At 35.3% G+C, this 26,751-nt stretch overlaps 1 protein-coding gene across 5 annotated transcripts in view; it reads right to left on the bottom strand.

The window, feature by feature from the left end:
• LOC110112578 (nuclear pore complex protein NUP133) overlaps nucleotides 1–21,037 on the bottom strand; it is a 36,205-nt gene extending 15,168 nt beyond the window's left edge. For 4 of the 5 annotated variants that reach the window (XM_020844848.2, XM_020844851.2, XM_020844850.2 and 1 more), the window contains exons 1-4: nucleotides 20,711–21,037; nucleotides 15,155–15,279; nucleotides 13,188–15,035; nucleotides 5,791–6,512 (exon numbers count right to left, since the gene is read on the bottom strand). In XM_020844848.2, the coding sequence (XP_020700507.1) occupies nucleotides 5,791–6,512; nucleotides 13,188–15,035; nucleotides 15,155–15,279; nucleotides 20,711–20,922 (2,907 nt within the window). In that variant the 5' untranslated portion in view covers nucleotides 20,923–21,037. Of the gene's footprint in view, nucleotides 1–5,790; nucleotides 6,513–13,187; nucleotides 15,036–15,154; nucleotides 15,324–20,710 lie in introns of all 5 variants that reach the window. The other variant, XM_020844852.2, reaches the window with a different exon arrangement.
• Nucleotides 21,038–26,751: the final 5,714 nt, after the last annotated feature.

Below are 26,751 nucleotides of genomic sequence, written 5' to 3'. Positions count from 1 at the left end.
CAATCAATTGCAAGAGGCTTAGTCAATTACTTTTGTTGTTAAAAGATGGGGAGAAAACTTGTATAATGATGCTAAGAATACTGGGTAAAAATGACAAGTTGGGAGAGAGATTATGATACGTCTTGGAAGTAAAAAACAACAAGATAAGAAATAAAAGCAGGAATACCAATTTAGGGGCTTAATTTGGATTTCTTCTTAAAAAATAATGCAATGTACATTTGATCTACCATTTGAGAGATATTAGCTCTCCCACAAACCCTAAACGCCGTTAGGAAACTCACAACAGACCCTAGAATAAACTTCAGCAAAACATAACCTCAAACCCTAGACAAACCCCCTCTTAAATAGCCATAACACATAAGAAAAATAATTGCAACCTTCCTAATTAAAACCTCCCTAATTCAATCCTTCATAACATATAATAATATAATTGGAAGCTTCCTAATTAAAATTTCCCTTATTAAATCATTCCTAACATATAATAAATATAATAGGAAACACTCCTAAATAGTTCCCCCAATTAAGAACATTTCCTAAACATCTCCCTTGATTAGGAACCTTCCTAAAAAACTTCTCCTTGATTCTTCCTCCTTACATAATGAATAATAGCTCCCCTGGGACCCACAAGGTGCCCCTCCCCTTCCCCTCCCTCCCCCTCCCTCCCCTCGGCTGTTAATACTCCCTCCCCACAAGGAGCCACGCTTGTCCTCAAGGTGGAACGAATGTATTGTCCATCTAGAAGTCCTCTTGGAGCCATTGCCATGTATTTGTACCTTTGACTTATATCACAGCTGGCCATCATCTCCTCCGCATCTTTCTAGTAGAGCATTCTAGAATCCCTAAAAAATGTATAACGACCGATTTGTTTTTTAGTCATGTTCTAGCTAAGAAGAAGTTGGATCTACAGGGAGCTCCCATACTTCAGATGATGTAGACTAATGCAGAATACTCCCAACACAATGAATTAGGTGTTCTCTAGCGTCCTTCCTTAAATGAACTTTCCAGGATGACTTTCTGGGAGTAAATAGTATATCTCTATCACAAACAAATTCCTTTCTCAGTACATCTTCAGCATTTTTCTCAGTTTTAAACAATTTCAAACATGAACTAACTGAATGGTTGCAAATCCGTATATTATTTCATTTAACACAAACTGTCGTACCTGCTTGACAGAGCAGTTGTCCTAAATTGCATTTGGAATACTAAGATTGCCAACCTTCTTTATTGTATCCCTTCATTCTGACTTCAAAAATGAGTTTCCTCACATGTTCCAAAAGATTATTGATGTAGACACACAAGCAAGAAAATCGACACAAAGAGAAAAATGGATAGAAATGAAACCAAATTCTATTAAAAGTAATAATCAACTAAAACATTCAAAATCCAACAAGAAAATACTAAGAGTTTTTAAATAAGCAAAGAAAGTAAAAACAATGCTATCCTCAGACAACCGTCAGAGCGGGTTCCTCTCATGCATCGAAATGTAGGTTAAATAAGATAAGTGCATAGAACTAGCAAACTGATGGTCCACCACTGCAAGATTGTCCAATTTCCCCAACAAATGCTTCCAAATCAACCAAGATACGACACCCTAAAGTTGCTTCACTTTCCGAAGAAGAATGCAGATGGAGTGGTACTTGCGGAGAGACGAAAGATGTTAGAAGCCGAGACGAAAGGTTGGAAAGAGCTCGCAAGATTTCCGGAAGGGATGAGAAAGAAGGTGGACAAAGCTCGCAAGCTTTTCCAATAACCCACAGGTCAATAGCAATTTTGCTCACAATAATCAACTCCCTTCCTTTACAACTTCTCGTATTTATAGGCAAGATAGGGGAATGCCAATAGTCTCTCTTTATGAATTTTCACATAATTACAAGCATCACTAGCATGGAAACCCCCCATTCATTCATGAGAAACAGCCCAAGCCCAGGAACCGAAGGAGAGGCTACGGGATCCAAAGAACCGCACTGAACCAAGCACAAAAGGCCACGAGAAAGAGCCCAGGCTCGGGAAACTAGCAGCCGACCAGAAATCCAAGAGGCAAAGGCACGAAAAATAGCAACCCCACATGAACTCAAGGCACCGATTTCAGCCATCATTTAAAACAAGTCACGGGATTCCGAGAGACAAGAAGAAAGGGGAAGGAGAAGGGACAAGACCACTCCAAAAGTAAATCCATCTTAATGAGTTACCTTTAGAGAATTTATGAGCTACTACACTTCAGCTCAATCAACTAAGAGAAGGAGTTCAACCTCAACCTTCTCCAATTAACCCGTGAACCAGCAGCAGCGAATGGATCAATCAAGCCAGCAAACCAAAGGTCTACCAAGCCCCATGCACAACCTACCATGATCATTGGATGCTTTCCCATCATTAGATAGTTAAAAAAAGAAAATAACATAAAACATACTATTGTTCAAATAAAAATAAAATTACAGAAATATTTGATAGCATCAATTATCAATGATGCCCAATAAAGATGCGTAGCTTCTGTTCCCTATCGTCACTAATAGACTAGTGAGTTTAAGAATTTTGGCAAGAGCCAGGTACAATCTTTGACTCCCAAAATTTAAGAACCAAGGAGGCATGCGAGGAAAATAGTAACTCGTACTCACTGGGCATGTTCCCTGAAGGACTTTCCATGGACAACTCAGAGACAAAAGGCAAATTGTAATATCCAAAATTTTAGGTATTATAACAATATTTGTTTAATTAAATTAATTCCCAAATTATTAAATTTTATTAAAAGTTTCCAACAAGTTTATTTTTTCTAAAAGTTTAATATATAATTACTTTTAAACACTATTAGCAATTAATTTTGATTAATAAATAGACTATTGTTCTGTTGATTACTATTAACAATTAATGTTAAATGATTAAATAATTAACAATTATTGTTAATTATTAAATTGATGTCAATTAGACTTTAAATCCTAATATATTAACTAATAGGATTCCTGTACAGTACTCCACTTTAGCACTAATACTTAAATTAAATAATATTAGTTTCCACTCAGCCACCTAATAAACCAAGCATGCGTTGGCTGATGGTTAATCTAAGGGATGCATTGTTTGAAGCCTTAACATAGTAGAGGATATCGTGGAACTATTGATTTATTCGATATTTCCTAAACAGAAGTTCTATTTGCGAGTCCTGGAGGCGGAAGAGGAGCAGATAGTTGATCTTCAATTCGAGAGGAGGGTCTATCTCTCCTACTTCTCTAGACATCTCTAGAACCTAAGCATACAAAAACACGAGAACAAATTCAGTACAATAACAAGATACCACAACCCTAACCACTCTATTTATAGCATACAAAAATAATCTCAATTACTAATTAGTCCCTCTCCTAAATTAGATCATATCTAAAACAGCCACCAATAAGCATCCCCCTCCCCTAATCGAAGATTGCCAAAAATCAATGTTTTCCTTTCAAACAATAGGCCCCACAGGGGCTCGGCGACTGGGATTAGGCGAACAGCAGGCCTCCGCCTGCTATAGACCAATCAGCCCAATTGGGCCGGTTGGATTGGTCCCTCCTGGACCAGTCTATCAATTCACCGTTCCCAAAGATCCACCTTGTTCTCAAGGTGAAACACTGAAAATTGATCTTGCATCCTCTCGTAAGGTTCTCATGTAGTATCATAATCGAGAAGGTTCTTCCATTTGATCAACACTTCTTTAATCCCTCCTCCTCCCTAGCATACCCCTTGCAGCTCTAGTGGTTCAAAGATCACTTCCAAATCTTCAGTCAATGTTGTCGGCAACTTTGGACTAGTGGTGTGATTCCCTATAGCTCTCCTTAGCTCTAACACATGGAATACCAGATGTATGGAAGAGATCGGAGGTAGCTTCAGTCGATATGTCACAACTCTGATCCTTTCTTCCATCTCAAAGGGAACAAAATACCGCGGGGCCAACTTCTCATTCCTCCTCATAGCCACTGTTCGCTGCCTGAAAAGGTGAAGCTTCAGATACACCCTACCCCCTACCTCAAACTGGACGTCCTTCTTGTGCTCATTCGCCTGCCTTTTCATAATCTGCTGGACTTTGAACATGTGTCTTTTTAATTCCTCCAATGTTTTGTCTCTTTCTTCCAAGTACTGCTCTACTAAAAAAATTGATGTGATATTTTGCCCAAAGTGTACCACGTGAGGTGGATCCTTGTCGTACAACACTTTGAAAGGAGTCATCTGGGACCCTGAATGGTATGAAGTGTTATACTAGTATTCTGCCCATGCCATCAACTTAGCCCACAGTCGATGTGTCTTTGAAGTAAAGCATCGCATGTGTGTCTCCAAGCTCCTATTGACCACCTCTGTCTGTCCATACGTCTGAGGGTGGTAAGCGATGCTCCTCTTCAGTACCATCCCCTGTAATCTAAACAATTCTCTCCAAAAATGACTGAGGAACAAATTGTCTCAATCGGATACTATAGACTCAGGTATCCCGTGTAATCAGACCACCTCTCTGATGAAAGCTACCGCCACTGTAATGTCGTGTAAGGATGTCATAGAGGAATGAAATGAGCATATTTGTTGAGTCTATCCACCCTACCAGAATAACTGTAAACCCCTATGATCGTGGTAGCCCGTCTATGAAATTCATAAAGACCTCTTCCCATACTTTGCCTGGGATTGCCAACGGCTGTAGTAATCCTCTTGGAGTCATAGTCATATACTTGTTCCTCTTGCAAACCTCGTACCTGGCCACCATTTCCTCTAAGTCCTTATTCATTCCTTTCCAATATAATTCAGCATACAGTCTCATGAATGTCTTATGTACATCTGAGTGACCCCCAACAACACTCCCATGAAACTCTTGTAGAAGTGCGGGATATGAATGGAGTACACGTTTTAGATATCTTAGGTCTATTGTTCAAAGTGATGGTGAAATAAATGGGGATATTTTTAGTAGAATTCAAGTTGGATGGTTGAAGTGGAGGAATGCATCGGGCTTTTTTTGTGATAGAAAAGTCCCTCTCAAAATTAAGGAAAAATTCTATAAGATGGTAGTGAGACCTGCAATGCTTTATGGTGCAGAATGTTGACCATTAAAAGAGAAGCATAATATTAAGTCAAGTGTTATAGAGATAAAGATGCACATGTGGATGAGTGGTTTTACTCTTAGAGACGGGATACGAAATGAGCATATACGTGAAAATGCTGGAGTAACTCCAGAGAAAAATAAGATTAGAGAGAGTCGCCTTAGATGGTTTGGTTACATAAATCAGCGGCCTTCGGATGACCTTGTTAGGAAAACATATGTATTAGATTTGACTTATGTTAAGAAAGGTAGAGGTAGACCTAAAAAAAACTTTGTTAGAAAATATTAGAAATAACATTTCTTTATTAGATTTAGATGAGAATTTTACTTTTAACATGACACAATGGAGAAAAAGGATTCATGTAGCCGACCCCACATAGTGGGATAAAGACTTGTTGTTATTGTTATTGTTGTTGTACTTCTTCATAAACTAGAAAAAAGGTAAATACAAGATTGCAAAAATTTTTGAAAAAGATACCCATATTAAGCAAAGTGTTTACAAGATCAAATTTTACTAAGTATTCAAATGAAGAATAATTTGTGTTTTTTTCCAGATTAATAGCCAATACAACTTGTTTACACTATTATTTTTGCTTTATAGACGTACCAATAATATGATAGACGCCAAGCAAAGGAAAATGTAATTGAGAATATTCATTCAGAAATCTTAAAATAATTAAGAACAAGAACTTTTTCCCAGGAAAAGTTTATTTTTAGCTACTTATCTCTAGAATCTAAACACTCACCTGGTAGTTCGCATCTGCAAATCTTTTGGTTAGTTCCAACAAGGAATCAAGCAGTTCATCCCTCTTCCTCGAGTATTCTTGCACCAAACCCCTATGCTCTTCCCCGCATTCAATTCTTGCAGTGATAGAGCAAGTATATGCCTCCAGTAAGATGTCAGTTAGTACCTCTAACTGGGACCACAGATCTGGTTTCCTTGAGCTGTCAATTAAAGCTGATTCTTTAAACAGTTTCATAATGAAAGATGCTATACACCATAAACCTGCCCTGACCACTGGCTGGCAATTCCAAGGTATCAATCCTTCAGGAGAAGGATACCAGGTCTGGTTTTCTATTCTATACTGCATGGCAGCCTGAATTAAAATTGAACAGGCATTTGATATTTCATAAGCCCGTTGCAGCTGAATATTATATGGTTGATCTTCACCAATTATATAAGTAATGTGATGGGTAAGGCAATCAAAAAATTCTTCTATATCAGAAACTTTGCTGTAAAATACTTCAGCATTATCTCTATCCATAAGCATTACCGTATTTCTACGAGCTTTATCTCCAACTAATTGAATAAGGTCCCACAGAGAACCACCCAGCCGATTCTCTGATTGAGAAGGCAGAGTATCAGCGTTGTTTGAGCGGTTTTGGCTAATCATATTCTGTAACTCCCTCAGTTGGATTATGCTGGAAAGTTTTTCACCATGTTCCATGATGGTCAGCAAAGCATGCCCTGCCGAATGAAATTGACAGTACAGAAATTAAAGTAAAGAAAGCTGTGCCATCCCAGAAAGGTCAATATAAACACACGAGGAATTCTAATTCACTGCAGTAGTGCGTGTGAATGCGATCCCAGAAAAGTAAATAGACAGAGGGAATTATAATTCACTGTAGTACATGAAAAGAATAGGCTAAAACAAAATTTCAGCACTGCACCAAGTACACCTTACAACTTTTAGAAAGTTTAACATATTAACAAATACAAACTCCTGCAAGGCCCACGCACCTAACTTCATCTGAATATTACATGGCAGGATTTGACAACTCCAGCGGTGTAATGTTTTTTTTAACTAGTTTTTCTTATGGATTGATGGTCATAACACTCTCCTCACGCAGAGGACAATTTGTTTTCAACTCATAAAATTTGAAAATGCTGATATCTGAGGTAAAATTCAAGAATCAATCTTCTATGATTTCACTTGCTAATACTCCGTACCAATCAAAGTTCAGTTATGGATATCAAACCTGGAATATAGTACTATAAATTCCATTAACAAAATGCAGCGTGAGTGACAGATAACGAGGAATAGATGATTGAATCTAATAGATTTCATGTGTTAAGTGTAAATCATTAACTACACTTTAAGCAAATATAACAAAATTGCATGGTTATAATAGGTCAGCTTTACGACATTTTCTAAAAAACGATAGAAGTCAGCTTAATGGTACATTTTTCTTGTTGATTATAGGACTTCTCCGCTTCTCCATATGTGCTTACATGCGTAACCTACAAATTTAGCTTACGCAATTAACTTTAAAGTGCTTTAATTTCTGGTCACAAATGTTAGAACAGTTTCCAAAACTGAAAGGGACGATTTCTAATCTTCCATTGACAGAAAATATTGACTATAAATAGGCATACACGACAAAGATAACAAAAAAGAAAATACAGAGATGAATATCATCAATTAAAAAAATGCATAATGTAATGCAAGCATATCTCACCAATCTAATACTTCTCAGATATAACACATTCCAGTCTAGTTAATTTCCTACAATAGAACTCTCTCTCGAGTTGGAGCATGCATATCCATAAATTTTAGTTTGTTATAAAATTGAAAAGAACGAAGAGGTCCCAAAGCTTTGTTAAAGTGATGATCTTCTTTGATAAGACAGCATCTCTAGTAGTGTCAATCAACTTTAAATTGTTTCATTCTATCATGGAAGATAAGATTGCTTTTAATGTAGATAGTTGCCTCATTATAATAATGAAGGATCATAAAAGTGAAACAATATGATAATCGAGCAACTATAGGAAAATCAAATTCTTCAACTGGATTTTTATAATCAATTTATGGTTCGAATCTGTCATTGCTCTATATTCAGCTTGAGCACTTGATCTAGCTACAAATGTTTTCTTTTAACACACAAGATACAAGGTTTCCAGTTTCCACCCACAAAGATAAAATATCCAAAAGTAGATTTTCGATCCTGAACCGGTAAAGCATATTCTACATCAGAAAAGGCCTAAATTCTTAAATAATTATATTTTTGACAAACAAGGGTTTTCAATGAAGATTTTTTAATACAACAACATCAAGTCATTATCCCACTGTGGGGTCAGCTACATGAATCTTTTTTCTCCATTGTCTCATGTTAAGAGTCCAATTTTCATTTAAATCTAATAAAAAATAATAATTTCTAATATTTTCTAACCTCTACCTTTGCTTAACATAGGTCAAATCTAATGCATCTAATCTCCTAATCAGGTCATCGGAAGTCCGGCATTTTATGCAACCAAACCATCTAAGGTGAATCTCTCTAATCATATCTTCCGGTGGAGCTGCTCCAACCTTTTCACCTATATACCCATTTGACATTATATCTCTAAGAGTGAAGCCACTCTCTAAGAAATTTTTTAATATATCCTAAAATTATTAGGATAGCTACACAATATATATTAGGTTTTGCATATGTTGATTGACCACACAAATGAAAAAATATATGTAAGATGGTGTAACAGCTATATAAATTTGCCAACAAGACATCAATAATGAGAGGGATCTTTATAGCTTTCAACAGTCTTAGATGATTGCAGAATGCAGAGTCTCCACTAGAGCAGGCTTAAATCCAAAAACAATTTCTTCAAGAACTACACATTTTTTGTTTATGAGAAAGAAATACATTATTTTCTCTACAATTTGATACCAAGAAATGTTTCTGATATCCTAGATCTTACGTGATAAATATCTCCTTCAAAGACTGCTTCACCTTAGTAAAGCTAGAAATATAAGTTTCAATAAGAAGGATACCATAAACATATATAGCAAAAATCAAGAGCCTCTTAGAGTTTGTCAAACCAAACTTAGGGCTCCACATAAATCCATTATAACTTTTCATCTTATTCACCCCTCGAGCAATATATCAAGGAGGTCTCTATATACATTGCTTCAAGAAGAACCTCATAAAAGAAAGCATTATTAGCATCTATTCATATCATAGACCATCGTTGATTAATGACAACAGAAAGAAATTGAATAGAGTTAAAACAAGCAACAAGGAAAAAAATCTCAAAATAATCAATATAATGAATTTAGTTGTGTACTTTTGTCACCATTCAAGCCGTGTAGTGATAAATAGATTGAACTTAGCAGTTAAGATTTATCAACTAGAAATAGTTTAATCCCAAAAGGATGTTTAAATAATTCTCAGATATGGCAATCAAGAAGTTCACCCATTTTATTGTCCATGGCTTTGCTTCCAATTGGGGTAATAAGGCCTCCTGGAAATAAAGACAATGAAAAGTAATAAAGAAAATAAATGAAAATAAGAGAGATTATCAGAGGACAAGAAAGACTATAGTGGATGAGAAGTGAGAATCATCAGCAGCCCTTAGGGGACTCAGTAAAATATTAATTCATTATGTGAGAAGATGAATTAAGGGATTAATTAGGAATGATTTCCTAATTGAAATTCAAATTTGAGAGGAAAATATATTTTGGGGGGGGGGGTTGATTCAGGATTAATCAGGAAGGATTTACTGATTGAAATTCAAATTGGAGATAGAAATATATTATGAAGAGGGGCTGATTTAGGTGGGAATGAGGAGAAGCTTATTTAAGACTAAGTTTATGGTATATTTTGTTATGAGGATTTTGATTAGGTTTTGATGTAACTTTTTCTTTGAGGGCTTCCTAGCGGCGTCTAGGTTGTTTAGGACAGCCGATTTACCCCTCGAATTGTAGATCACATATATATTTCCTTCAAACTGAAGTTACGATCCACAATTAACCATTATTATTAGTATTTCTACAGTTCTTATATTATTCGTTTGTTGTTTTTGTCTCCAAGACGTATCAAATTTGTATCAAAGCAGTCTCCTGGACAAAAATCTTCGATCTCCTCGCATATTTATGCTGCATATCTCCTCTAGTTTGCTGATTTTTGCAGTTTGAAGATTTTAGTTGCTGTTTTTTGCTGATTTTTGCGGTTTGGGACATAGATAAGTGAATGGCAGCAAAGAAGGTGGAGGAGTTGGAATGCGAGATGGAACAATTCAAAACCAGCGTGGAAGAGAAGCTCTACCATGGAAGAAAGGTTTTCATTTATGAAAAACTATATGGAAAACCAATTTGGAGGGGTGTAGTAGATGTTAAGAAGGATCTTGAAGATGCAAACAAAAACTCTACCGATGGTTCCAATGGCTAACCTCAATCTAGATTCGATCGGGATTCCCTTGACCACAACCAAGGGAAAAAGAGTCGAACAGGAAGAGTTTAATGATGAGAGTTTCTTTCACCAAGAACCTCCTCCTAGGGCTCCCATAAGGGGTGGAATAGGATCTTCGGATGGGGGGACAACAGTAAAGGAGTCTAGTAGCAGAAGTGGTGGAGTTTCATAAATTATGTTTATGTTAATTATGAAGGTTCTATTTATTTAAAAAGGTTTCCTAAATTATATTTATGCTGAATAATAAAGGTTCTAATTGTGTTACTTTATTCTAGGGCTATTTAAGATGGAGTTTGTCTATGGTTTTGCAATGATGTTGCTGAGTTTATTTTTCTAGTGTTTGTGGTGAGTTCCTAACAACGTCTAGGGTTTCTGGGAGAGCTGATCTACCTCTCGAATAGTAGATCAATTGTATATTTCTTTATTATTGAAGGAGAAATAAGAAAATCAACCCTATCTTTGTGTTCATATGTTGTTCTTCTCTTTTATTTGTTGTTTTTACTTCCAAGGCTATCAAATTGGTATCAAAACACTTTTTTGGGACTTATGGCACTGAGCAAAGAAGGTGAAGGCATTGGAAAGTAAGATGGAGCAAATCAAATCCGACATGGAGAGAGGTTTTCATCCATGGAAGGAAGGCTTTCTAACTTGGAAGGCATGATAAGAAAACTGATTGAGATGCAATCGAAGGCTTAGCCTGCTATTCCTAGGGCTAAATCAAAGGGAAAGAAAATTCTAGAGGAGATGATGAGGAAGCTCTTAGAGATGCAATCATAAACTCCACTAGTGGTTCTGATGGCTAACCCTAATCAAGATTTGGCTGGAATTGCCTTGGCTGAATCGAAGGGAAAGGAGATCGGAGAGGAGTTTGACGAGAAGAGTTTCTTCCATCAAGAGCCACCTCCTAGTGCTCCGATAAGGGGAGGATTAGGGTTTTCGGTTGAGAGGACAAAGAGGAATTTTTTTGGTGTAGGTGGTAGGGTAGCCGACTACTATGGGAAGCATTTCGAGTAAAGGGTGTGGGTCATCGAAGAAGGAGGGGGTAAAGAGCCACCTCATTGGGCTTCGATTAGGGGCAGAATAGGGTTTTCAGATGGGGGTGGCATGAAGGGAGTTTGATGGTGAAGGTAGTGGGGTGGTTGACCACTATGGGAGGACTTTTGGGGCAAGAGGAGTGGACGACCAGAGAAAGAGGGGATCGGGCTGCATGGGGATTGGGTCATGTGAGGCGGAGGGAAGAAAGGTGGGATTCCCACCGTCGATACTCGGGGGAAACATGGAGGGATCACGACAACTATTACATTGGAGGAGGAAGAAGCTATGGGGAGTTGGAGCGTCACTGCATCCTAGTTTCGATGTGAAACTAGCTGAATATCTTGCAGCAAGAGCTACACCTATTCATCTCGGTTCTCAAGAATTTAGTTCATATGGTGGGAGATGGATGTAGACCCACATGTTTTGCCCATTCCTGTATAGTTCATGACTTTTATGCAATCCAGATATACCATAGAGCTCTTTTACAACTTACATCGAGATAATGTCCCAACCAAGTCTGTTATGCATAACTGCATCATACATTTTATTCCCCTTAAAAAAAGTTGTCAAATTATTCTCAGCATCATGGTTAATTATTCAGAAGGTACTTATCAAGTGAAAGGATTTGCCATAGCTCAAAGCCACATGCGAACCTTACAAGTTGATCAATAGATAGTTTTCATCCTTCCACCTTGAGGCAAAAGTGCATTTTTAGAGAGAGAGTATTTATACTTTTTTTTTTTGTTGGGGGTGGGGGGGGGAAGCTATTTAAAAAGGTTCCTAATCAAGAGGAGTTGTTTAGGAAAGTTTCTAATTAAGAAAAATTATTTATGAAGGCTTTTAATCAAGGGAGAAGTTGTTTAGGAAAGTTTTCTAATTGTATTTATGCTATTTAGAAAGTGTTTAATTATTTAAGAAGGTTTCCTAAAATATATTTAATTGTTTAGGAAAGCTACCTAATTCATGTTTAATTATTTATGAAGTTTTTCTAAATCATATTTAATTATTTAGGAATAAATCATGTTTAATAATTTAGGAAGGTTTCCTAAATTATGTTTATGTTGATTATGAAAGTTCTATTTATTTAGAAACGTTTCCTAAATTATATTTATGCATATTAAGAAAGGTTCTAATTGTGTTATTGTATTCTCAGGCTATTTAAGAGGGAGTTTGTCTATGATTTTGGGAGGATATTGTTAAGTTCATTTTCCTAGTGTTTGTTGTGAGTTCCTAGCGTCATCTAGGGTTCTAGAAGAATCTATCTCTCGAATAGTAGATCAATTATATCTTGTTTTATTATTGAAGGAGAAATAATAAAATCAGCCCTATCTTTGTGTTCCTACGTTGTTCTTCTCTTTTATTTGTTGTTTTTACTTCCAAGGCCCATCACAAATATATGGATAAATAGCATAACCGCCATAACGTATATGAAAATATGAGCTCCTATAATTCTAAAAAGATAATACTCTCTCTCTCCCTCCCTCCCTCTCTCTCTACGTGTATACTCTTTTAGAATGATAAAGTCCATCCTCTTTTCTCATTTTACAATATCCAGAAATATATTTGAACGGCTAACAATTAAATTTGCTAAAACTCATTGAGAATGTAAAAATAGATTTTAGCAACTTTAAAGCATAATCATTCAAATATGTTGATGGATTGTGTAAAATGTGCAAAGAGAATAGAAATTTTATATATATATATATATATATATATATATATATATATATATATACATATCAATGATTACTGTCTTCATGATCGTTTTGCTTCAAGTATTAGGATACTATGGCACAACAGTTTTCTTCATTTTTTCAATTAGGTATCCAAATTTTTCGTTAACCTAAAGCCAAAAAATAACTTCTATACCCATGACACAATTCCACACTAAGAAAAAAGCCAAAAGACGGCGCCAGTATCTTACTTTGCTTGAGAGAAAGTTCATCGTGACACCTGGACAGAGCAAGAAAATGAAGGTATTTTTGATGTTTTTGCTGTTTATCTAACAAAAGGGACGACACAATAGCTGATGCCACAAGTTCAGCTCCTCTAGTTGTAGTCCAATGTTTAGCCAGTGTATCCACAATGGATTTGCTCATGCGAGCAAAAACATTTGTTTCACCTTCTTTTTCAAATGCTCCTTTAAAACTAAGCTTCTCAAATGCACCTTCAACTTCAGTAGATATCATGAAATCACAAAAAAGACGGCCAAGTAAAACTTCCGCTTCTTCATCTTGGGCAGTTCTCTGCACAATACCGGTTATCACCGATCTTGGTCTGTCTCCAGAACTCCAAGCTTCAGAACTAGCTCTTCTAGGAGCCATATTTCCGCCAAAAGCCTGAATTCTTTTTTCTTCTTGTGTGATTCCTTCATTGCAGCTCCCTTTGCGTGATAGACTTCGCTCTGGAGGTTCAACTCCACCAAGTAAAACTGCCTTCTCAGGTATAGCCCACACTCCGACTTTTTCAGTCAGAACAACCCATGCCCCTTCTTCATCATCCTCAGCAGAAGGGAAAACAGAAGCATCTAGAACCTTTCCTGCATCATATGGTAAATCAAACTGATAAAGCCGTATAGAACCTCTAAGATAATTGGTCACAGTTGCAGTCCCATCCCCAGATAATATAATTGCAGAACCAGAAGGCTTGCCTCCAACACGAAGCCTCATAGAAAACAAGAACTCTTCATCCTCCACTCTTGCCTTAGGAATTATAACCTGAAGAGGTGCTTTCTTCTCCAAAACCCTAGCACTCATTGCAGCAGAATTCTCTGTGTTGATGTTCTTTCCAGCTTTGCATATCATTGTTAGGAGAGAATACTGAGTATAGCTTGAACCGCCTAGCCGATCCTTGCAAAATGTTGCCACAAGAATACTAATTTCCTTACCACGCTCATCCACCTGCATGTCCAAAAGCCAGATGTGCTTTTGCCCAGCCAGATCCTTCTTAATGCCCAGATCGCCATCATTACCAACAATCTCGTTCACCCATAGTTTTGTTACATTTACCTCAGGTGTGAGCATGACATTCCAATACTGAATTTCACGGTCTGTCAACAAAAAGAATTGCCAACCAGATTTTTCTGAGCATGCATGTGGCTGAAGATGCCAGTTGAGTGATCTTGCATACCTTTTATTTGTCTGAGAATGACTAACACAACCAGCACCAAATATGTCATGACGGATCTTTTTCCTATAAATTCCAGATGGAGTAAAATAGAAATGCCACAACTTGCCACTAGATTGGCAAGCTATTGCAATGCACTCTTTAGAACTGCCAGAAACTGGGGCGGCAATAATAGAGTTAATATGATGGTGTTCAGACAGGTGAACGCTTCCAACCAAACAAATTTCTTGGTGCTCGTTGGCATCTTTTCTCCCTTCATTATGAAAATTGGTTTCACTGACATCCAAGGGAGTTGGAAGGCTAAAAACTGGCATGTTTCTACTTTCCGCAAAAATATCAGGCCAATATACAAGAGCTTGAGTCTTCATATGGCAGATGATAACACCAGCGGAATTGCAGTGTCGTAACACCTTCTCAGTCTTTGCAGAAACAGCATCCCATCTAACTATGCAGACCATCCAGTGATTAAAATGCTTTCCTTTCCTGTTTCCATCACTTATTTCTAAGACAGAGGAAGGTATTTCAAGAATTACACATTTATTTGAAACAGAGGCTGATAAATAGCTCCATATATAAAGCTTATTTCCGCATATTATCCAACAAAGTCCTGTTCCCTTATCCATGCCACCTGTGAACAACTTATCACCTACGCTCATACAAAAGTAAACAAAAACAAAGGCTCAATACATGGAGATAATCAGTAGAAATATCCCCACAGACCTTCTACGAAGTCATCTTAAAGCCCAACCCTGACAAAATACATACCTGATGAAACCTCATGCAGCAGTTCCTCTTGTGCATCACGAAGATGACAAGGAAAGTCCCCGACATAAACTGGTTTCGTTTGATCAACATCAGTTCCCTTCTCTAAATCCTTTGTAGTCGGAATTCTGATGACAGAAACGAAGGATTTTACCATTTCTCAGATCTGAACCTAAAACGGTTAAATAAATTTTCCATTTAATTAGTGAGTGTTGCATGCATCAGCATTTTTATTATTTCTTCCTGTACAGAATGTTAAATGTCATATTATCTGCTATGGATTTTTTTCAAATAATAAAGAGAGGTATGTTTCCCTTAGATTAGTATCATCATAGTCTCATAGATGCTCCAGATTCCTTCAAGTATCAGTGTATCACCCACCGTATGAAATGATAATCATATAAGAAAATTAATCAGAGATATTAAATTCAATGAAAGGAAGAATATAAAAATATAAATCTATAAATCATGATCAGCATCATTAGCATTGTCACAATTCCCAACCAACCAAAAAATAAACTTCAAAAATTAATATATGAAATGATAAATCAACGTAGATGAATAGATTTTCTAAAGAAGCGGTATATTTTTCAGGATCAAATATCACAAGCTATGTCAAAACAATTAGATGAACAACTCGGTGGATATACATCCTTTCCCTTTTATGGAAGACATCAAAACCTCTTTCAGTAAAAGAATTAATTAAGATAATGCATATAATTTACCCATCCATGAGATCTTCAGTACAATTTGTTTCATTAAGATTCTGTCTTAGCTGGAGCCTGATTATGCCTGTTCATTCGTATTTACAAGCTAAAAAAAATTGCACACTAGTGGACAAAATCAATAATTGCAGCTAAAATAATGGCTACAAATTACTTAAAATGGTCATGATCTATGATGCACCGACACTTTTCCTCAAAGAGGCGTGCAGTGTCTGACACCATATCCGACACGACACTCTTCCGACACTCCTCCGACAAGTGTCGGACACGCTGAAAACATGTCCGATTAAAAAATATTAAATGCAAATTGGACACGCGTGTCCAACACGCATATCTTAAATATTTTATGAATTTTTTTAAATATAATTTATTGTATTTGACGGAATTTAAACTAAATTTCTTATTTTTTACCCATAACACCAAATCAACGTCCGCACTTAATACCCAATCATCGAATATTCTCATTATCATTTCTTTTTGGCAATGAAGGTATTTTCATCTCCTCTCTCAGTGACTGATAAATGACATTGAAGCCTGACTCTTGACATCCTAATACTAATCATTTCAAACACAAATTCTAGTTAAATGACTTATTATTTTCAAATTATTTTTAAAATTATACTTATTTAATTTTTATACACTATTTTTTAAATATAATAACTATAATACCGTGTCTAACCCGTGTCCGTGTCCTATATTTTCAATAACTGACGTGTCTCGTGTCCGTGTCGTATCGTATCCGTGTCTGCGTGTCCGTGTCTGTGAATCAAAGGTCATGATATGCCCAAACAAAAAAATAGCCTAACAACAACTTTAATGAAACACAAGCAGTCGGGGTGAAAAAATAGCATAGCTAAAACTGTCAAAAACACAAAGAATAAACCAAATAAACAGTTTCCTAGATCGTCTTTCCACATCTGGACTTGGAACATTTTCAGTGACGTCATTAGTAAGATTGGCAATCATATTGGGGTGGATGCACGAAATGCTGTAAAAATCCGATTGGATTATATGCTAGAGTTTGCATTGAAAGCCTCCCATCACCTGTGTTGCCATACTCTAGCCTGATCTTCCATCACATGCGTTGCCATACTCTAACTGATCTCATTTGGAGACTCACCTTTAAGGCCATCAGAGAGTTTGTTGCTCATTTTGGTCTATTGATACTTATTGTCTTCTTAAAATGAAAATCAGAAAGGAAGAAATTCATGGCACAATAACAACAACATTAAATCTTTATCCCACAACATAAGGTCGGGCAACAAAATACAAAATAAATGAGAAAAAGATCGTTCTAGCAAACAAAAACTATCAGGGAGGAATGATCGTCATTAGGTGGAATGAATCTAACAAGCTCAAGACAAGGTAGTTATTCTGCAGCGACCAAATTATTCACAACTGTTAACGATCAGAATTCGGAATTTATGTTCTCTTACGTATAAGATTCCAATGATTCTTGTAAGCGTAGAAGGTTATGGGAGGATATAATAGACATCTCTTAAAATTAAAGTATTCCTTGCATAATGCTTGGAATTTTGAATTGCTATACATTCAATTCTAAAAAATTGTGGAGGGGATGAGAAGTAAACAAATCTCATGGAATTTAACACTGCCTCCAGAGTGTGGGCCTTGATGACATTTTCACAATAGACAATTTATATACTTGGTCTAACAACCTGAGAATAATCTTATTTATGAGAACCTTGATCAAACACTTTGCAAAATGAGTGGACTGTTAGCTTCCCAAATCTTCATAAAGACTTAATAAATTGATTGGAAACTCACAAATACCATTCAATTCAGCATCGCTTCTACAAAGCTCTCGTTCGAAGATCCTTATACCATAAAATTATGGGCTAATTTAATTTCAAGAGCGGAAAAGATTCTTGCGCAACCTTCTGCATTTTGGTTGGCCCTCATGGGCAAGCATAGGACCAAGAATACACTTGCAAAGCATAATATCCAAACATATGGGATGTGTGTTCTTTGGCATGTTAATATGGAGAACCATGTTCTTTTTCACCCTAGCACAACTATTCCAACATGTTTTTGTATTATAAACAATTATGATGCTTGTGATTGCTCCAAACAGTCCCTCGAAACATTATTATTATTTTTTGGGGCAAATTCAAAAAGTATGATGAAATGACCTGTGCTTAATGATTATGCCTGCACTTTCATATATGGCGTGAAAGAAATCAAAAGATCTTTGACAGGAAGAGCATGCCTATACAAGATCTAGCAAAAAACTTTGACTACCATACTACTCTTAACAGTCACCCACCATCACTGTTTTAGGTTATTTTTATCAATTTGTGAGGACTCTCTTGTATTTTTTTTTATGGATCATTGCCTAACTAGTTTCTCCCCCTCTTTGTTCTTACATAAAATTTACTTCTCTGCTTGGATAAAGTTTTTGACTGATGTAATTCCTCTTTGTATGTTTGACAATAAATTGCACTGGTAGTTGTCACCCTTTTTTTTCTTTGATATATTGGGATTGGCTCTTACTTTTATGCAAAAACATATATATATGAGTGATCAAAATCTAATCTTCCTATGGATCATATTGCCAACATAAACCTACTCTACATTAAAGGCCAATTGCTTCAATCCAAGCATTTGAAAGTAATTGAAACTGAATTTTTAAGGTGAGTTTCATTGATCTCTATTTGTTATGCAGAAATTTATTTCTTACAAACTCACTCACTTTTTCTATTTGTTTAAGCTAAAATGAGTTTCTTTTTTGCCCACCCTAAATTAATTTTATATAATTTTTAATAGTATGAAGAAAATCATGTTCTTTCAAAGCTTTCTCTGGCGACGCTCTCCTGCGGAGCTAGAGCATCATCCATTCGGCTCCACCTGGGCTTCTCTGCCTTTGTCGTCTCTCTGGATTAAGGAAAGTTTTCCTTTTTTTTCCTTTGATTTTTTTGTGCCTTTTGTTTTCAGCTTCATCCCTTTCGGTCATTCGTGGCCTGTATGGCAGCGAATCGGTTCTTGGATCCTGATTTTTTGGATGGATCCAAGAAGTCGTGTTCTTTCTTGGATGCTTTATCTGGTTCTGCCTCTGATGTTTGTTTTCCGAAGATCAAAACGACTACCTTTCGGGGTTTACCATATGTGTGGATCTCAAAGGAGGAGATCATTTCGCTTGTGGCACCCTTCTAGTATGTCTTAGTTGATTTTTTTCCTTCTGGTCGCCCTAGCTTAAGGTTTTTTTTCAACCTTAAGCTCATGGTTGATTTCTAGATAACCTTGCTTGATTTTTCTCATGTGCTGATTAAATTGATGAGTGATATGGATTATAGCAGGGTATTATGCCACAAATCTTACCTTATTTATAATTGCTACATGAAATTAACCAAATGGTCTCCCTCCCTTGATATGGGTGTTGAATCCTCTATTATTCTCATTTGGATTTCATTCCCCAATTTACGGCCTCATCTATTTTCTCCTCGAATTATTCACGCTTTGGGCTCGTTGTTTGGCCGCCCGTTAAAAGTTGACAACGCCACCTCCGTTGGTTCTTGGCCTTCTCTTGCACGTGTCTTGGTAGAACTTGACATCACTAAAAAGTATCCGAAAAAAGTATGGCTCGGTCCTGATAAGTTTGGATACATCCAGAGTGTTGAGATGTAGGCTTCCCCTCCCTTTTGTGATCAATGTAAAGCTCTTAGGCATGTGAGGGGGGGAGTGTCGAATCCTGTCCTCTATCCCGGTGAATGGTCCTACTATTTCTGCTAATCCTCTTAAGACTGTTGGGAATGAAACTAGTGTTGTGGAAAATGTTGTTGTTGATGGAAATGTTGGTGTTGTTTCTTTTAATCCTTTGTGTCATGTTACGTCTTCTAATGAGGTCCTCATTAGTGCGGGTAATGGAGTGGTTTTTTATCTTGGGGTGGAGGCAGCTGGGGCTGTTGTTCACTCCATTGATGTTGGTCTTGTGGAGCCTCCCTTAGTTATTTCTGATGGTGGGTCTCCCATTGTTTCAGTGGTTCTGAAGGCTGATGCACATGTTCCGGAGGATGTTTGTAATGTTAATTTTGATGATCATGAGGATGGTGAGGGTGTTGCTCCTGGTGTGAATGATTATTTAGCTCCTGTTTCATTTCAAGACAATTTAGAAGTGGATAACATGGGTGTGTGTAATGTTAACACAGTGGTTTCGAATGATTAAACAGGTGATTTTAACCTCTTCTTCTCTCCATGGTGATCACTCCAAATGTATCATTCTTCTCGATGAATGCAAGCTTCTTTAGATGTGGTCTTTGTTCGTGTTTGTAAGAGTCAGAAGTTGTAAGTGTCTTTCTACTATGATATAAAAGTGTCTTTTTGAAGTATTTTGTATCTTTTTTGGCAATTTATGTAATTTTCTATTATCTATGAAGCATTACTTTTTGCTTGCAAAAATTTGGGGCCCTTCCCAAATTTTTTCTTGCATCACAAGCGCTTATAACTTAGTTCCAAAAAGTAAGTGCCATTTATTTCCAATCCATTTACTTCAAGACAAACTAGCCCTGCCAGCAAGGTCTCTGGTTGTTATTCTTATTCATTCGAGGAGCTCCATCAAGGTGTATCATTTTCAATGACAAGATGAACAAAACTGCTTCTCATGCAAAAAACTTAATAGTCAGCGATATCACATATTTCACACCAGTTTGGATCACATACCAGAAACATCGGCAGCCAACGAATAAACAATAGATAGAAGAAAAGCCTAAGTTCAAATCCAGCATCCCTAATATGCTGGAAAAGAATAACTTTAGGAAACTAAGAAAGGGCTCTACGGAGAAGAGATTCAAGCGGGGGCCGAACATTAGTACATTACTACCTCACAGCTACGGATGGGCGAGTGGCCCAAGGAGCTGGCGTGCCAGTCGTAGGACGGTTGGGGATTGAAGGGGTCAAAAGAAAGCCGCTGGCCTGCTCCAAAGGAAGAGGCGTCGACGGAGACGAAACAGGTGGAGCCGAAGCTGCATGACCCCATTGATTACGATCTTTCTGCCGAAGTAGTGAAGATTTCCTCGTCGCCGGGGAGAACATGGGTAGACGAGGCGTGGCTTTCGATTGCGCTTATCGTCGGAGGCTCGAGGGTTTTAGGGTTTTAGCATTAAGAGAATGGCAAGAACAGCGGAAACGAATTAAAAAAACAGTTCGGAGATTACTTCATGATAATCATATTTGAATAAATATGTACGTTAATTTTAAAATTTTTGACATTGCATGTGATTATTAATCAAATATCATCACCATTTATTTTATAATAAAAAATTAAAAAATATTTAAATAAAATTATCTCTATTATATTAAAATAAATTATAAGCCTAAATCTAAGCAAACAGATTATGTAAATTTTTATCTTCTTAGCACCTTTTATTATCTCAAGCATAGCCAACAAAGCTTTATTATAGGGGGATTTACATACATACCATCCTATACTATTATATTTATATATTTAACACATAAATTTTAAATATTACATACATAACATCATAAAAAGATTTAGTTAGAAAATATTAGAAATGATCTTTCTTTATTATATTTAATTGAGAATTTGACTTTTAACAAGACACAATGGTGAAAAATGATCCATGTAGCTGACCCCACGTAGTGGGACAAAGGTTTGATGTTGTTGTTATTTGTATACATACCACTATAGTTCATTTTCATATCAAATATGAATGGTAGAAATGAAATATATGTGACAGAAAGGAAATATGAGTGGCATGTTTGATATTAAAATAATATAGGGTGGTATGCATATAATATTAAAATTTTGATGTTAGATATGTAAATAGGATAATATAAAGTGGTATGTACGTAAATTTCCCTTTATTATAATGCTCTCAATTTTTTAATCATAGTATGTTTAAGATTTGTATTATTATTATTATTATTATTACAAAAAAAAAGATTTGTATTATTATACTTTCGGTTATTTAGGTTCAAAGCATTCATTATCAAGAATTGAGCCTTGCAGGTTATATTTTAAACAATATGAGAAGTTTTAATATGTGTTTCAAGCTTTATTCCAATGCCAAATCCTAAACCATATACCTCTTTAGATATCATATTTCTGGTTATAACAACATTCGAATCAGGCTAAAAGCTTGTTCAAACTATGATCAAATCTCGCTCAAATTACATAGACTTTGCACTGCTCAAACTACAAAAAGAGCTAGGAGTATAATGAATAAAAATTTTAAACGATTTGGAGTATTTGATCTTATAAGAAATCCCTACCTTGATAAATTTTTCAAGCACTTAAACTATAGTTTTTTGGAGCCCTAATTCATCAACTACTAGGGTGTCCAACAATGAAGAGAATAGAGCGACTCACATTATGTTCAACATTAGGAAGATGAATTTGCACTGATAATTGGGTTGGAATTTGAAGAAATTTCATTTGAGGAAGAATTCATGGAAATTAGTAGAAGTACAAGATTTATTATTAATTACCTACATAGATATGAAAACTTTAAGAACTTAATTTTAGAGAAATCATTCAAGCTGTGCACTAAGAGGTGTGATGTGTTGGAAGTTAAATTTATATTATCTTGTAAATAATGTCCTATCCAACTATGATAAGTGTAATACTATTTTTATTAAGATGATGCAGAAGTTGAAGATCAAAAAGCATTCTCTTGATGTCCATGGGGTAGCTTAAAATGATTGATTAAAGATATAATGCACTATGAGGTTACGGTCTTGAACAAAATGTCCTAACCTAATACATAATCAATAAACATGTCATAACATTATAGTACTTAGCTTATAAAGTCACATTAAAATTGAGGAAAAAATGTGCAAAATACTTTAAAGTTAGAGCACCAAGAGTATTGAGCTAGATAAGCAACAAAGTGCTCAAAGGCAAAATTATTTGTCAGTGTTAATGAATAAACATTTTACTTTAATAGTTATTTTATATAAGTTATTATTGTAAAAACACTTTGCTTTTTTGTAGGTGGTTATTAAATTAAAATTGGTGCATACATATGATGAAAAAAACTTCTATCTATTTATTATACATATGCTGTCTCAACATCTTCCAACTAGAGTTATAAGGAAAAAAGTGGTTGCCATATATTTTATGAGTAAGTGTAGTGTTTATATTGAGGAAAAAATAAAAGAGGGATTTGATGAACAACATGCTACTAGTTAATCTTTGCCAATCTCCAATAGTCAGTTCAACAATTTTAGTTGTTAGGGAATTGAAGAACAATTATATCGTATTACAAAATAATCAATCGAGGTTGTTAAAAATGTTTGGTACTATATTAAATTTTATCATTAGTTTTTATATAGAGAGGTGAAGGAGAATATCCTCACTATTACTCACCCATTCATTATGATATTAGGGATGAGCTGGGACAATAGAAGTAAGATGGTATGGAAATTCTTACCATTGCCCTTGTCATTTGTTTTGAGACTAAATGTGATGTGTTGCAAGATGCGAGATTAAACTATGAGATGACCATAGGACCCCATTGGACTTAATAAAACCACAATGGACTTAATAAAGCCCACAATAGGAGACCTTTTTGTAACATCCAAGGACTTAATGGAGGAATTTAACCTGCAAATCCTATAGATTTCTCAACCCTCAATTACATCCTTCACTCTCATAACCATCTAATTCTCAACAAATAAAATGAAATACATAAATATACATAAACTCCTCTACGGATTTGCATTACATCTAGAATAACAAAAAAAAAAAATCAAAATACAACAATTCCAACAAAATACCTATATAAATTATAAACTAGCAAAACAATGAGTACCTTGCAGACCCAAAACTTATGCTCCCTATTAGAACCAACTTACTGAGCAAGATCATTCCCTTTTCATGAACTATTTTAAATACTAATATAAGTACAAGACTCAATAGTCAACCTTTATCCATAATAGTATTCAATTCACAACTTCTAATTTAAATGAGCAAGAACACATAGAATTCATAGTTTTATTCAACTTATAATAGAACAAGGTTTATACTATATAAAGCATGGAAACAAAATAATTTAAACTCATATGCTACTATGGATGCACAAAATGCACATGATTCAATGCCTGCCTATAACTCCCTTTTTACCACTTCCCACCTACTTAAACAAGTGTAGAGCAGAATTAGAACATAGCTAATTCAGAGGTCATAATAGAATAGAGTAGTATAGAATAATTATATGTTTGCATTGGGCCGAAGCAGAGAATTTACGGTTTACTTTCATTTTCACAATAGAACTTTAAAATGTCATGAAATGCATAACAATGCATGTGTAGTGTATAACTAAAGATTTAAAATAAAGTGTTTGAATCGTCTAGTTTTACATTTTTTTTTACAAATTTTAGATACATATCAAAATATTTCATAATAATGCTAAATTTATATGGACTATATAGAATATTGATTTAACATATTTTGTTAATTGCACAGAGGTTTAGAAGTGGCACACTTATCCAAAATCTTTAGAAATTCAAACATAGTAAATAAACCAGTGTAAATTTGTATTGTTATAGTCAACTTATTCATAGTAGAGTGCACAGTGTTATGTTAAAAATTACATAGTCATGAAACTTTCCCAAAGCTTAAGAAAAATATTTTTATATACACTTTGGAATTGAAATAAAACATAGAGTATAGGTTGTCTAAATCATGCCAGAAAACTCTCTTAATTAGCTGAGCATATGATTTTTAAGTTATGGTCTCCAAACCCTATCCACTTCTTTCTCTCTCCTCTTCTTATATTTTCTAGCAAGGATGGTTGGGATGAGCGGGAGTTAGCAAATGAATTATGATGCTTATTATTTTAGAAGCATTCATTCAGACCCACTGCCATGGTGCACAACATTCCAACGTTGCACCGCCCTAGGAGAATCTTCCATAATCTCTCAAAATCTTATGAACAGTGAATTAGGGGTAGCAGTGATGGCTCAAAGCACTGAAACACCTCACCAAAACTGTCCCGAATAGAGAACTCAATGCCACAGCGCCGGAATCTCTAGCATCATAGCGCTCCCTTGAATGGTTAGGTGACTTGCATTCTCTATATCTCAGATCAAATTATGGACTTCTCTAGAGTTAATTTAATACCATTCGACTTAAAGTAAAGAATCAAACTTATAGTAAATCGATTGACTAAATTCTAAGATGGTGGATGTTACACCTTTGATAACTCAATTTCCAATAAAATTATATCTATTTGATTGGATTTGATTTTAGTTAGCCATATGTTTTACATAACACTAATTTAGCCCTTATTAGTTTATATGGATCTAATTGACAGCTTAAGAATTCAAAATTTTATCCAATGGTTTAACCACTTGTATGTTTATTGTGATATATGTTGGACCACTTGAACATAAGTTATGGGCCCAAGTTTGAAGATTAGTCAACCTAACCCTAAAAATCATAAATAATAGATCTAATCAATGAGATTGAATCAATTGATTTGATTATTTAACAAAATATCTTTCATAGAATTTCCATCATAAAATCATTAATGAGTTGGCCCTAATTGATTATTAGACCAAGCTAGGATCCCTTGAACCTTAGTTTAGCCCATTTAGACCCAATTTAGTCAACTAAGATCAAACTTTCATGATTGATCAAATTAACCTTGGTCAACCATTCTACTAGATCCTAATAGACTACATATGTTTAATTGAGCTAAATAACCTTTTTGGTCTAGCTCAATTGAGCACTTTGACCTAAATTATACCAAAATGATATATTTATCCCATACTTACAAAATCATTACATTTGTCAAATTGATTGAACTCAAGGCCTTAAATCAAGCTCAATAGGTAAACCGTGCATGACTTGGCCATAATTAGCCCTTAATTTAGACAATTGTCTCACTTAGCCCAAGTTGGTACATTTGAAGCCTTCTAGTTACTTTGACCAAATTAAATAAATTGATTCAAGCCAAACATTGGTATCTATAACAATTGATTAATCATTATCGCCTCAACCTCAATTAGTTTTTTATTGAGCCTAATTTTACTAATTAGTGTGATTGACCCCATTAAACCTTTTAAGTCCAATTGATCAAATTGTTCAGATTAATTTTAACAAAGCCTTCAACTTGCCCTAAGCCAACATAAATAGCAAACTTAAAACTACTACTAATCGTTAACTAAGATAATAAGGGAAATTAGTGAAGGGATCAAACTATTTCAAGTTGATCAAGCATTTTCATTCATATGATATCATATGCTTGCATTTACAAACTTTAGTATGATCATAGCAATCCATCTTGCTAACACTAGTTACCTCAAGCAATTAACTAGGTTTTAGGTTTTAAGCCTCAATTAATGGCGGATTTAAGGACACACTACACGAGAACTGCCATTTACTTCCCTTACCACTGCTCACTCCCTTGCAATCATTTAGCCAATAGTAGAATATTGTCATTTTATCACTCCATTAAGTTTACTCTGTTTGGTTAATTTTAGAGAAAGGATTTGTCCTAATTTATTGAGCTAGAAGATAAATCAATGTTAGGATGAGAATCGATGCCTTCCATTCATACATTAATGGTTGTGATCAAGTAGGACTATTTGTTTGTCCATTTAAAACCCTATTAAGCACATTTCTTATGATTTTGTCGTTTAATTTTTCTTAGTTTAAACCCTAAATTTGCATTGCTTTGTTAAGAGATTTTCTCAAATTTATAGATTTATTTAATATTTTTTTAATAACTGAAATGTGTTATTTAAATTATTAATTATAGGAAAATTCATTTTTATAAAATACAAGAAAATTTATAAAGTAACATATAGTTTCAGAAAATCATATATCTATATATATATATATTATTATGCTCGCATGTGTGTATTCTAGAATGTTGGTTTCTTGGGAAAACTATT

The sequence above is a fragment of the Dendrobium catenatum genome, unplaced genomic scaffold (genome assembly GCF_001605985.2).
Source record: "Dendrobium catenatum unplaced genomic scaffold, ASM160598v2 fragScaff_scaffold_459, whole genome shotgun sequence".
Classification (NCBI taxonomy): Eukaryota; Viridiplantae; Streptophyta; class Magnoliopsida; order Asparagales; family Orchidaceae; genus Dendrobium; species Dendrobium catenatum.
The sequence above is the reverse complement of the archived record's forward strand: the minus strand, read 5'-3'. Positions and strand labels throughout refer to the sequence as shown.